This window comes from Elephas maximus, chromosome 16, assembly GCF_024166365.1.
Source record: "Elephas maximus indicus isolate mEleMax1 chromosome 16, mEleMax1 primary haplotype, whole genome shotgun sequence".
Taxonomy (NCBI): Eukaryota; Metazoa; Chordata; class Mammalia; order Proboscidea; family Elephantidae; genus Elephas; species Elephas maximus.
The window spans coordinates 3,328,098-3,341,706 of record NC_064834.1 but is presented as its reverse complement, the minus strand read 5'-3'; the positions used below and the strand labels follow the sequence as shown (position 1 = coordinate 3,341,706).

The window sequence follows — 13,609 nt, the reverse complement described above, 5'->3', positions numbered from 1 at the left end:
AGTGGTTGTTGGGTTCAAACCACCAACTTTTGGTTAGCAGTTTTTTGTTGAGCTAACCAGAGCTCCTTGTCTCTTGCTCTACATTTAAGGATATATACTACAGTTGGGTGCACAGGACCTGAAAGTAAAGCAGTCTTATCTTGACATGGCTCAGTCTTACAGTGACCACAAACAGAATCCTTCTTTAACTCTCCAGGGCTGTGTCTTCTTCCAAGGCACAGGAAAGCCATTTTATGCTCTCCCCTGGCCTCCTGAGGACATTCCATTGGGCTGGTTAATGTAAAAGAAGGCAGATAATGTTCTTCTTTTAAATGAGAATAACTGAAGGTTTGGCTTTTGGTAAGGTTATTTCAGCAGTTTAAAACATTTATTCCATTGAGAGCAAGAAATAAATGTGTAGGAATAGCCAGGTTTCCAAACACCAACATTAACTTCATTCAGTCCTCCAAATATCTACATCCCCCCAGCCCCCATCTTTAATTTCAGCTGTTCCTTGCTCTGTGCTTCCTATAGAATGGAATCGCCAATGCTTCTGGCAACTACTCGTTATTAGTAAGGGATGGTGCTTTGTTATTAGATTGCATTTTATTATTTCCTTCAGCTGAGTGTGTACCTGATATTGGAGAGCTCTCCCTATGGGTCAAGATTGAGAGATGCTACCAGTGCTGTGATTTTATTATTTGTGAGGGTGCCCGTTGCCCTACAGCCAGGTGAGAAACCAGGCACCCTGCAGGCTGCAGGACGGGCTGGTGTGGCTGTGTTGTGACTGGCCTGGCCCTGGCAAGGACACCTTAGGCTGTATCACACAGGACAGGTGGCAGTTGCTCTGAGACGACTGGGCTGACGAGGAGATCAGTAGGCGTCTAGCACGGCTCTTCTGGCCTGTTCGCAGAGTGGGTCCAGTTTACCATCGCCTCCTAAAAAAAGCAACAGCAAACCTGTTGCCATTGAGTCAATTCTGACTCAATGGCAACCACGTGTGTGTCATAGTAGAACTGTGCTCTATAAGGTTTTGCAATGGCTGTGATCTTTCAGAAGTAGATTGCCAGACCTTTCTTTCGAGGTGCCTCTGGGTGGATTCAGATTGCTAACCTTTTGGTTAATAGCTAAGCACTTAACCATTTGCACTACCCGGGAACTCCTAGGGAAATATAATTAATTTTCTTTTGGTCAGCTTCATATACAATCTGATGTCATGTTAGACATAGAGCTTCCAGCAGGAGTGCATTTGCGAAGATCATATGCATGTGAGATGTTAACTAATTTTTAACAGCGATTTAGTGGATTGGAGCACAGGGAGACCTGCGTAGTGCCAGCCTACCAAGCCAGAGGTTCTCCAGGGCAAAGCAGGAAATCCCTAGCCCATTAAAGGCAATGCCACTCGCTAGTGGCCTGTTGACTTTAAGTGTCTCAGCAAGTCTAGATATAATAATAAAATGGAATAAAAACTCTTTTGAAAGCAAATAATAATGACACATTATTAAAGTGCAAAAAGCAAACAAGCAAATAAAAAAACAAAACAATATTCCCATCCTGTCATTTGAAGCCTAGGGCGAAAACTTCCACTTTTGCTGTCACCGCTTCTGCTTCTAGTCTCCTGGAAAGAAACCCCCGAGTCTGAATGAAGCACTTACTGTGTGTTCATGTGCCACAGGACACAGGGCTTTTAGTAAGCAGTTAAAGCTTGGAAAGAAGCTTGATTTGAATTGGATACAAGCTGATCGGGTACAAGCTGACCACAACAAGTAGAAACTGAGGGACTCCCCAGGGAAGGCAAAGTGCTGGAAACCTCAAGAAGGGCTTACCAAACTCCAGGTCATTGATGTTGCAGTGGAAGACAACTTCTTCATTCACCACCAGCTCGACCACATTCCAGTCATCTATCTTCTCTAAGATGACTTCGTGCCCATCTGCGGCCAGCACGGCTGAGAAGGTGGCAGGGGTGGGGAGTGGGGTGGGCGAGATGGGGGCAAACTCCAGGTTAGCCCAGCATGCAGGTGTCCTTGCGGATGACCACCTAGTCAGCTCTCTAGCCGCTCACAGGTAGGAATCAGCTGCCCTAGGGGACACCTGGCCTGTGTTGGCCCCCCAGGGCCCGATCCTGGCGGTGGGGAGGGCACACAGAGGCTGAGCCAATCGGGTTTCCGTCGAGATTTGCCTCCAGACCCACACTATCTGTTAAGCCAGGTATCTCCAGCAAAGGCTCAATCCTGTGGGGACAAGACTACAAGACTCAGGATGTGCTTTAGGGGACTGAGCGGTCTTACAAATTGTTCATCTTTCTAGAGGGCAAGCTGACAGGACATACTGAAAGCCTCAAAAAAATGATCCTAAGCTTTGGCCAGAGGATTTCACTTAAAAGAAAGCTTTCTGAGGAGAAAAAACCAGAACCCCAGGGAGATTTTTGCAACAAGATATTCCCTTCTGTATTATTAGAACAGCAAAATACTGTCAATAACTTATATATCCAGTAATAAGAAGGTAGGCAAGGAAATGATGGTAAATCCGTAGGATGAGATTTTATGTGGAGGTTTCAAATAATATTTATGAACTTATTTAACAGCAAGAAAAATACTTGTGATATAAGTGAAAAATCTGTGTTTAATATTAATTAAAATATGCATATGGAGCAGGACAAGAGAGGAATAAATTACCCAGTGATTATCTCTTGAAGGTGAGATTATGTAGAACTTTTTTCTCTTTATTCTTTCAGCACTTTCCAGATACTGTATAATTATCAGAAAAACATGATTTTAAAAAGGCTAATCGGCTGGAATTTTATTCTCACCTATAGAATCTGCATTTTGGTTATCACCTTACATTCAATGCCTCTCTCCCCAGAGCTCAGCCAGGGAGAATCGCCAGGTCTCATCTCTGACAAATGGCGGCTGTTTGGGTTTGGGAGAAATGATGAGTTCTGTTTTCTCTAACGTGTCCCCCAGGTTCCTTGGTAGGCTCACCCTCTAGCACTGGTGTTAGAGCTGATATGCCAAATCACCACCTTTGTAGTCTTGTTGGTGAGGATTTTGGTCGAGATGCAAAGAAAAATTAGATGTGGAGGCATACTTTTTTAAAAGTCTCAGCATTTCAATCAGTCTTAGGTGGGGAAAAGCAGCCAGCTATGCCAGTTAATTGCATTTAATTACGGAAACAATTGCTTTTTCAAAATGTTGGCATGTCCACTTCTTCACCTCTCAATCAGTTAGGGAACATCCAGCCCCAACTGTGAACATTTTAATTGCACGATTTTAATTTCACTTCTGGAAAGGAACTTCAGAAAGCGACTCAGCAAGATCCTCATTAACAAGACAGCACTCCTTGGGCATCCAGGGGTGGCCCTAATTGACCCTGCTCCAGCTACCACCTCTCAGGAAAGAACACCACATCTTTTGTTTGGCACATCAATGTTGTCTCCTAGTAAATGGCTTGTTCTCAAACATCCTTGAAAGAAAGCGCTCAGCTCTGACCAATGACTAGTTTAAATGAAGCAGTGCAGCCAGTGTGGAATGGCCAGTTAATCACCTGGGAAGCCCCAATGGCAGGCTGTGGACAGGGAGTTCTGGGGTTATCACACACGTCCTCTAGCAGCAGCCCCTCGGGAGAAGGGAAGAGTGGCAAGTGGGACGTCTAGTCTGGCCTCCACTGTGGCATCCCATTGTCTGAAGACACTGCTGAGAATTGCACTTTAACTTGATGGGGAGAAATCAGGAACAAAACAGCTTTTCCACTTCCACCTTACTCCTTTGGGGGCAAAGGGAACTACTCTACAATTAACATCAAACCCCGGTTCTCTAAGGCCTGGAAGGTTCAGGGACTACCAGGGGCTGCTCACTGGGATTGCACAGCTGGCCCAGGGCTCTGTCTCTTCAGGGCCTGGTTGCCCAAGCCTCGCATCACATGTGGGTCTGGGGTTTGTTTTATGAGGAGAGCGTCACTCCTATATGGCATGGTGTATGTAAGATTTGACCCATCAAACAACCCACGCTAGGAGCTGGAGGGTGCCAGTTAGTGGGGGCTGCCTCACATAAAGGACTGGTGGTTCAGTGGTAGAATTCTTGCCTTCCATTCAATCCCCAGCATTTCACCTCATGGGCAGCCACCATAGTCTGTCGGTGGAGGCTTACATGTTGCCGTGATGGTAAACTGGTGTCAGCAGAGCTTCTAGACTAAGACAGACTGGGAACAAAGGCCTAATGATCTACTTCCAAAAATCATCCAGTGGGAACCCTATGGATCACAATCGTCTGATCTACGACTGATCCTGGGGATGACACAGGACCTAGCAGTGTTTCATTCTGCTGTACATGGGGTCGCCATGAGTCAGGGGCCGACGTGGTGTCAGCTAAAAACAACAACAGCCTTCTGGGTGAGCAAATCAAGCCAGGCAGGAAGAAATCCTCATCAGGCCCTTAAAGGCATGAGTCTCACTCACCACAGATGCCCTCCCCCACAACCGTGCTCAATGAATAAACAACTCATCAGTGCACTGGGCACTTCCAACAGTGTTTTTGGACAAGTGCAATTCTCATTAACTAAAGTGATAGCTGCCTTAGAGTCTGCATTTATACCCACCCCCCACCCCCATGACGTCTGTCCCCTTCTCTTCCACCCAGGATGTGTTGAGCCCAGCTGTAGAGTGGCCAGTGCAGGCTTAAGGGATAAAATGCAGAGAAGCACCAGGATTCCTGCAGCTCACCCAAATGCCACCTCTCCCCACGGAGGACCTGTCTCTTCCTATGCGCTGCTATAGGCTATCTATTCAAAGAAAGGTCAGATAAATATACTCCCTGAAACAAAGTCCTTGCAAAGGCAGGGGCTTAGCTCCAGCAAAAATCGACCAGAAGCTATAAGGCCACCCACAGAACACACACCTTTTTGAAGTGGCACCTCATTCTTCAAGGGGGATCTGGATAAACTGAATGGACATGGGAAGGCCTCTCTCCTCTCAGAGCTCTTGGAATTGGACCTGTGTGCGGATGATTTAAACCCTGCAGGTTAGGAAGCCAAGGTCTACGGATAGACCTTCATCACAGATGTGACGACAAAGACCGTTAATGACTGTGGCTGGGGTGGGAGACTGGCCATGGGGGTCCTAGCTAAATAAAGGTATCTCTTACTGTTTTTTTTTTTATTGTGGTGAAAATATACACAATAAAACATATAGCAATTCAACAATTTCTACTGTACAATTCAGTAGGTACTTTCCTTTTAAACCAGCCCCTGCATGGTGTGAACAGTTAACACACTTGGCTGTTAACCAAAAGGTTGGAGGTTTGAGGCTGCCCAGAGGCACCTTGGAAGAAAGACCTGGTGATCTACTTCCAAAAAACAAAGCAAAACAAACAAACAAAAAAACCCAGCCGTTGAACACCTTGTGGAGCACAGTTCTATTCTGACACACACAGGGTTGCCATGAGTTAGAATTGACTCAGTGGCAACTGGTTTAGTTTACTTGGTTTTATTTTTAAGGGTCAGTTTAAATTCCTTCCAGTTCCTTTAGTGGGTCATTGACACACGTGCGCATAGCAGACCAGAAGCAACCAGGGCCAGGGAAGTAACTTCAAATCTTTTATCAAGCACTTGTTTAGTCTTCTCAATATCGAGGCGGTAGTGGGGACATTTTTACTAAGCTATTATAATTTGTGGATAATAAAGGAAGAAAAAAATGGTCATATTGTTTAAGGTGATGGTAAGTTCAGGAAAGATTGGGCATGTTTCCAAAGTCAGCAGGGCTTCAGGAGATGATAAAGGGCTATGATTCTTAAAAAAAAAAAAAAAGCACACAGTATTCAGATGCGGGTTTTTCAGATGAGGGCCCGCAAGCGCGAGGCTCTGTTCTCACTGTGACATCAGTGTTGGTCTACGGCTGAAGGCTGGGGTGGGGGCAGATGCTCCCCACTCTGCTTGGCACTACTAACACCCTGTCACCTCCCCCCTATCATCAGCCCTCAGTAAATGTCGGCTGCCGGTATTACATGAGTTACTATTCATGGCTGTGCAGAGCTAACTTTTAAAATCAACCGCCTGCTGATACCTTGAACATACTCAAGGCTCCTTCAGCCAAAACAATTCTTCCCTAGATCCCCTCAAAATACTCGTTCCCCTTGCTGACTGCGGGAAGACCAGCCTGCACCCATTGCCTTCCCTCTTCACTTCCTGGTCTGTTTTACCCCCTATGGTCGCACCTTCGCCACTGTCTCCTGAGCCGGCTCTTCAGCGATCAGAACCCGCCACCACCTTGAACGGCATCACTGACCCTCCCGACCCCACTCAGCAGAGTGACACTGCCACCCTGCTCCTTACTTGCTTCTCTAACATATTTCTGCTGGTAAAAGTTGTTTTAAATTCTAAAATTTTATCAGATTATAAATGTAATACAAACTCATGGTATTTAAAAAAATACCGGAGATATTATAGAAAAGTAAAGAACAAAATAAAAAAAGAAAACCATCACTCATAATTCTTCCCTCTCTCTCTCTCTCTCTCCCTTTGTCGCTTTCAGTGGAAACAGGCTCATACCATAGGTGGACTTCCGCCCCCTGGTTTTCCCTGAGGCACCGTGTGTTGGGAATGTCGTCCTGTCCATACGTTCTCTCATGGCTGCGTCGCATCCACTCCATGGGCGGAGGGACTGCAGCTTATGTCACCAAAACCAAGCCAGTTGCCATCAGGTCAATTCCAGCTAACGGCAATCCCATATGTGCGGCAGCAGAACTGTGCTCTGCAGGATTTTTAAGACTGTGACATTTTGGAAGTTCCAAGGAGCCTCTGGGTGGACTCAAACCTCCAACCTTTCAGTTAGTAGTCAAGCACTTAACCGTTTGCACCTCTGACTGACTGAGACTAGCTCAAACCTCTAAAAAAAAATTCACATAGCCCTTCCGTTTCCTGGCCACTTCCACTTTCTCACTGTCAGGGGGTCTCCTTGCGCATTTGGAAGCTTTGGTAAGGACAATCCTGAGAACTGGGACAGATGGACTCTGCAGTTTGTGGCTCACGTTTACGTGACACAACCATGCTGCCCTCCAAAGTGACTGCCAGTTTACCATCCACAGCAGTGCAGGGGGACTGTCATCAACCATGGGTCAGTCTCTCTCTCTTGAGATAACTCCTGTTCAGCAGCTGGGTGCCCAGTAGCCATTTTCTTCCTGATATTCTCCTCTCACATGTGCCTCCAGGGTCTCTGTGAACTCTGCACCCAATCCTTCTTGGGTTGCTATTAATGCTGCCACCCTCAGAGAAGCCTTCTCCAGTATCCTGTCTTGCTTCCTTGGCAACCTCATCTCCCGTGGTCCTGGCATCCAGCTCCATGTAGGCACCATTACTTGACTCGTATTTACTGAACCTCATGATGTGAGGCACTTGTCTAGGCACTAGGACTCAGGAGAGAACAGAAGGGACGAGAATCTCTGCCCTCTGAGGCATACATCCAAGTGGGAAAGAAGGACAACAAGGTGAGTGAAACATACGATGTGTTACCACCATCCCCTGTCAGTCTGTCGCACTGTGGTGACTTGCATATTGCTGTGATGCTGGAAGCTGTATCACTGGTATGCCAAATACCAGCAGCGTCATCCAGGTTTCAGCAGAGCAGATAAGACAGACTATGAAGTAGGCCTGGCGATCTACCTCCGAAAATTAGTCAATGAAAGCTCTACAGATCACCACAGAACATTGTGGTGGCACAAACAGCCTGTGCTCGACTACTAACCTAAAGGTCGGCAGTTCAAAGCCACCAAGTGGTGCTATAGAAGAAAGTCCTGGCAATCTGCTTCCGTAAAGAGTATAGCCGAGAAAGCCCTACAGAACTCTTTAACACGTGGGGTCCCAATGAATCGGAATAGACTTGATGGCAACGGGGTGTTTATAGGGTTGGAAGACGAGCCCCGTAGGTTGGAAGTCACTCAAAACACAAAGTGGCCACAATGGTGGACTTGAGCATGCCAGCAATGACGATGATGGCGCAGAACCGGGCGATGTTTCCTTCTTCTGTACGTGATGTGGCCATGAGTCAGAGCTGACTCTGTGGCAGCTAACGACAACAACGACGACATGATGTGTTCCAGCACTGAAAAGTAATAGAAAAGGAGGGATGGGAGATAAGGAAGAGGGAGGCAGAGGGAAGTGTGGACATTCTAGATTGGGATGAGCAAGAAGGCCTGCCTGGGAAGGTGGCTTTTGAGAAAGTGCTGAAGGTCGAAAGGGAGCGAAGAGTAAAGAGTTTGCAGGTATCTGGGGAAGATCGTTCTTGTCAGAGCAGCTGCCCAGGCTGGAGCAGGGCGATGAGGGCAGGGAAGGTCGTGGTGGGAGGAATGAGGCCAGCCAGGTCCTAAGGAGCTTCGCTGGCCACGGTCAGCCTTCAGCTTCTACCCTGGGAGCCACTGGAATGTTCTTAGAAGTAAGGACCACACTCCAACTTGGGTTTAACAGGATCACCCGGCTGTGGTGCTGCGAAGCGACAGCAGGGAGACGGGGCAGTGGCAGGGAGATGAGTGAGGAGGCCAGGGCAGTAATCCAGGCAAGATCCCCTCATTGTTTGTCTCGTGCATAGGCATTGGTGGTTCAGTGGTGATTTCCCACCTTCCGTGTGGGAGACCCAGGTCCGATTCCAGGCACAGCCACCACCCATCTGTCAGTGGAGACTTTCACGTTACTGTGACTCTGAGCAGGTTTCAGCGGAGCTCCAGGTAAGGACACAGTAGGAAAAAGGCCTGATGATCCATCTACTTCTGAAATTCCGTCACAAGAGTGCAATCTGAAACTCATCTTGGGGACGGTGCAGGACCAGGCAGCATTTTGTTCCATTGCGTTTGGGATCACTGTAAGTCAAGGGCCGACTCAAGGGCAGCGAACCAGAACAGCAACGATGCTTGCTGAGCACTCACCGTGTGTAGGCATGGTGTTCAATACTTAATATGCATGTCCATTGGACTCTCACATCAGTGAGTTAGGGATTCTCATTCCATTTTACCAATAAGTAAAATGGGGCTCAGAAAGGTAAATAACTTGATCTTGACTTTGGCCACAGTTACTAAGTGGTGGAGACCAATTCAAAACCAGAGCTCCTGGACTTCAGAGCCCTTACTGAACCTCTGCACATGCCTCCCACCACCCATAGAACCAAGAGTGGAAGCCAGGGAGGGGCCGAGGGGTCCAGGGAGAGGTGACAGGTACAGCCAGCAGGATCTGGTGACAGGCTAGATGGATAGGTTTTTCCCCCTAATACTTGTAAATGTTGGATTATAACAAAATTCTGACCTGTTCATTTGTACATTCTGCTTTAATCTAGCACTTGGTATGTGTTGTTGTTGTTTGGCGTCAAGTCAGTTCTGACTCATAGCGACCCTAAGCATAACAGAAGGAAACGCTGCCTGGTCCTGCGCCATCCTCACAGTCGTTGCTATGCTTGAGCCCATTGCTGCAGCCACTTCGTCAGTCCCTCTCATCTCGTTGACTCTATACCGTCGTGCTGATTGTGACAGCTGTAAGGAACACAATTTAAAGGTGTCTGTAAAAGTCAAGAGGTTGAGGACAGGGAGAAGAAGAGGGTTTGGACATCTTTTGAGTGAGGATTCTTTCCCAGAGGCCTCAGGTCCACCTTATTTTCAGAGAAATGCTCAGCCTCCTCATTCAACGAGCACCAACTAAAGGTGCTTTATGAGCTGGAGGTGTGGTGGAGGGGCCTTGTTGCGGGGGGAGAGAAAAGTCAGTTATTTAAGCTATGTCCTTGCGCCAAAACTACAAAGTGTTTTAAGTGTCCCTGGGTGACACACGGTTTGTGCTCGACTACTAGTCTAAAGGTTGGCAGTTTGTGCCCACCTAGCAGTGCAATGGGAGAAAGGCCTGGCAATCTGCTTCCATAAAGATCACAGCCACGAAAATCCTGTGCGGGAGTTCTACTCTGTAACATGTGGGTTCACCACGAGTCAGAATCAACTCAGCGGCAATGGGTTTGGGTTTTTTTTTTTTTTTTTTTGGCTTTATACTGAGCTATTTACAACAGAAATCTCAACTGCCTTTGCTGAGAAAACTGGTGAATCCCAGGGACTTAAGTCCCCTGAGTAAAGCAACCTTCTCCGCTGGTTGAAACCCTACCCATCCTTCAAAACTCAACTTAATGCCACCTTGTCCACAGACCTTCTGTGACTGCTGGGCTCTGGACTCCCGCAACATCTTGCCTGGAAGACCCTAGGCTGGGCTCACATAGTGGAGCGTGCAAGGCTCAGTCCTGGCTCCCCAAGTCAGCGACTCCTACCTTTCCATCGCTCAGATTTTGTCTCTGGACTCCAGAACTGCCGAGCTGACTTAGTACCTCCATCTAGCTGAGGGCGCATGAAGCTTCCAAAACAACCCAAACCCACTGCCATCGAGTGGACTCTGACTTGTAGCAACCCTAAAGGACAGAGCAGAACTGCCCCACAGGATTTCCAAGGCTATAAATTTTTACGGAAGCAGACTGCCACATCTTTCTCCCTTGGAGTGGCTGGTGGGTTCAAACCACTGACCTTTTGGTTAGCAGCTAAGCGCTTTAACTACTCAGTCCCCAGGGCTCACTACAGGAAGTTTAATACGTCCAAAACGGAACGTGTTCCTCGAAATTGTGGTTTGTGTCTGGTGTTCTGAGCGTTGGTGGAGAACACCTCCATCCATCACTGTGAAGTTCTCCTCACTGTCAGCAGAAGCCACCGTCTCCCCCGGACCACTGCAGCGGCCCCAGTTTGTCTTTCTGCTTCCACTGTTGGCCTCCCCCAAACTGCTCTCTTCATAGCAGCCACAGTGTCATCGCCTGCCTAAAACTCTTTCTTGGTCCAAGGCCCTGAGCGACCTGGCCTGGGCCTGCCTCTCCAGACTCATTCTGGACCTCTTTCCCCTCATGAGTTCAACAAACCCATCACCTGTTCACGACTCTAGCCTTTGCAGATATTAATCCGTCTGCCTGGAATGAGGTTTCTTCTCTTTACCTGGTTAGTTCCTACTCACTCTTTAAAGCTCAGCGGCAATTTCCTCTCCAGGTCCCCCTTCTCCCAATTATGGCCGCTCACTGGTCCCATTATTATTACATTCCCAAGGCGCCCTCTGCTCTGTCAGCACCTTGGCACAACTGTGATTTAGTAGTCAATGTGGAGGTCACCTCAAGGACATACATCTTTGTTCACCAGTATGGCCTCAGAACCTGGGAGAGCGCCCAACACATCCTAGGTGCTCAGTAAAGTTTCGTTGCATGAATGGGTGATCAAGGGACTGTACCGCAGCTCTGCCATTTACCAGCCACAGGATCCTCAGTGACGTTTTGTAAAGCCGGGTTCGTAATGCCTGCTCATGTTTGCTCCCCTCTCTTATGGATGCAGTGGGAGCACTGCGGAAGATGCTAAACCACCCTGGGCGGCGGCGGGCTCAAGGAAGTCTTCCCGGAGGGGGTGGCACCTGATCTGAGTCTGAGGACAGAGGAGATGGAGGCAGAGGGCACAGCCTGCGGGGTGCTCAGGGGCGCACCCGGCAGGAGCGTCCCACCAGCGGTCGACAGCCCACCTCGCAAGCCCTGCAGGCGGAAGGTGCGGTGCTCCACCGACAGGCCGACGGCGCTGTAGGGTCCGTAGCGCATGATGACCACCGCGTACTCCGGCATGGCCCGCTGCCCGCCTGTCCCTGGCCGCCTCCGCTGGTGACTGGCAACACGAGCTGCTAGGCAACCACTCTCTTGCCCTTGAGCGGGTTGGGCGTGGTCACGCGCAGGTGGGCGGGGCCAAGTTGGGGTGAAGGTGGGTCTCGGGCATCCTCCCACCCCAAATTCTCTGCTGAATTGCTCCAGGACCTCCCTTTCAAGGTTCCTAAACCACCTACTGTGTGCCAGAGACTCCGGGTGTCAAGAAAGTGCGGCGGTTGCGGGCTAGTTGCCTTCGAGGCCCTCATGGCCGGGTAAATCCATTTCCACCTGGTATGTTAAGTGTTAATGATGATAGCAATAGTAATCAGCATTCACAGACCAGTTATTTGTGTGTCAAGCAACATGCTAAGCTCTTCCCATGTTGTTGTGAGATGCTGTGGAATCGATTTCAACTCATAGTGACCCCATGTGACAGTGTAGAAGTGCTCCATAGGGTTTCATAGGCTGTATGGGAGCAGATCACCAGGTCTTTCTCCCGCAGAGCCGGAGCCGCTGGGTGAGTTCCAACCGCCAGCCTTTTTGTTATCAGCCAAGGGTTTAACCGTTGAACCACCAGGGCTCCTTAAGCTCATTGCATGTGTTATCTTATTTAATCACTTCCCAAGCTATTTATAAGTATAGCAGGATTGAAAAATTCGTGTGCTTTCTCTACTTTCTTGCCCATTTTTTGAATTGATTTAATATATACTTTTTATGATTTAAACATTTTTAAATCTATTTTGTTGTTGTTGAGAATATACACAGCGAAACACACACCAATTCAACAGTTGCTACATGTACAATTCAGTGGCATTGATTACATTCTTCAAGTTGTGCAATCATTGTCATCCTCCTTTTCTGAGTTGTTCCTCTCTCATTAACATATATTCACTGCCCCTAAGGCTCCTATCTAGTCTTTTGAGTTGCTGTTATCAATTTGATCCCATGTAGATAGTTCTTAAAACATCATAGTGCTCAATGAGGACATTTTTTACTAGTTAAGCTAAACTATTTGGTTTTAAGAAGACTTCAGGGGATATTTTTGGTTTAAGGTTTAAAGCTTATCTCAGGAAATGGTTTCAGGGGGCTCATCCAGCCTTCTTGGCTCCAGGAAATCAGGAGTCCATGATAATTTAAAATTCTATTCTCTGTTTTCCCCCTTTTGATCAGGATTCTTCTATAGAAGCTTTGATCAAAATATTCAGTAATGGTAGCCAAGTACCATTCAGTTCTTCTGGTTTCATGGCAATGGAGGCAATTGTTCATGGAGTCAATTAGCTGCACATTACAAATCTCCCTCCTATTCCTGACTCTCCTTCCTATGTTGCTCCAGGTGAATAGAGACCAATTGTTGTGACTTGGATGGCTGCCTGCAAGCTTTTAAGACCCCAGGAACTATGCAACATACAAGGAGGTAGCACAGAATAAACATGTTATTAGGCCAGTTAACTGGGATGTCCCATGAAACCATGACCCTAAACATCCAAACCAAAGAACCAAATCCCATGAGGTGTTTAGTTGTACATAAGCAGCCTCAGCAGCTATTCTTTTTTTTTTGTCATTATTATAAATATATCTATCACACAACTTTTGCCAATTCAACTTTCTACAGGTTTACCACTTATTGACAGCAATCACAATAATCGGCTGTGCAACACTACCCTTAATCAATGGCAAAAAGTCATTAAAAAGACAGGAAGAAAGAAAAGACCAAAATGGATGTCAAAAGAGACTTTGAAACTTATTCTTAAACATAAAGTAGCTAAAGCGAATGGAAGAAATGATGAAGTAAAAGAGCTGAACAGAAGAGCTCAAAAAGCAGCTTGAGAAGACAAAGTAAAGTATTATAATGAAATGTGCAAAGACCTGGAGTTAGAAAACAGAAAGGGAAGAACATGCTCAGCATTTCTCAGTCTGAAAAAACAGAAGGAAAAATTCAAGTCTTGAGTTGCAATATTGAAAGAT

The 13,609-nt window shown here is 47.2% G+C and overlaps 1 protein-coding gene across 1 annotated transcript; it reads right to left on the bottom strand.

Moving 5' to 3' along the window:
* Positions 1-852: 852 nt before the first annotated feature.
* Positions 853-11,626, bottom strand: C16H10orf53 (chromosome 16 C10orf53 homolog). Its single transcript, XM_049854650.1, has 3 exons — positions 11,530-11,626; positions 1,806-1,925; positions 853-917 (listed from the first exon to the last, which is right to left on the bottom strand). The coding sequence occupies exons 1-3, from the start codon at positions 11,624-11,626 to the stop codon at positions 853-855; spliced, it is 282 nt and encodes a 93-aa protein (XP_049710607.1).
* Between the last annotated feature and the right edge of the window lie 1,983 nt (positions 11,627-13,609).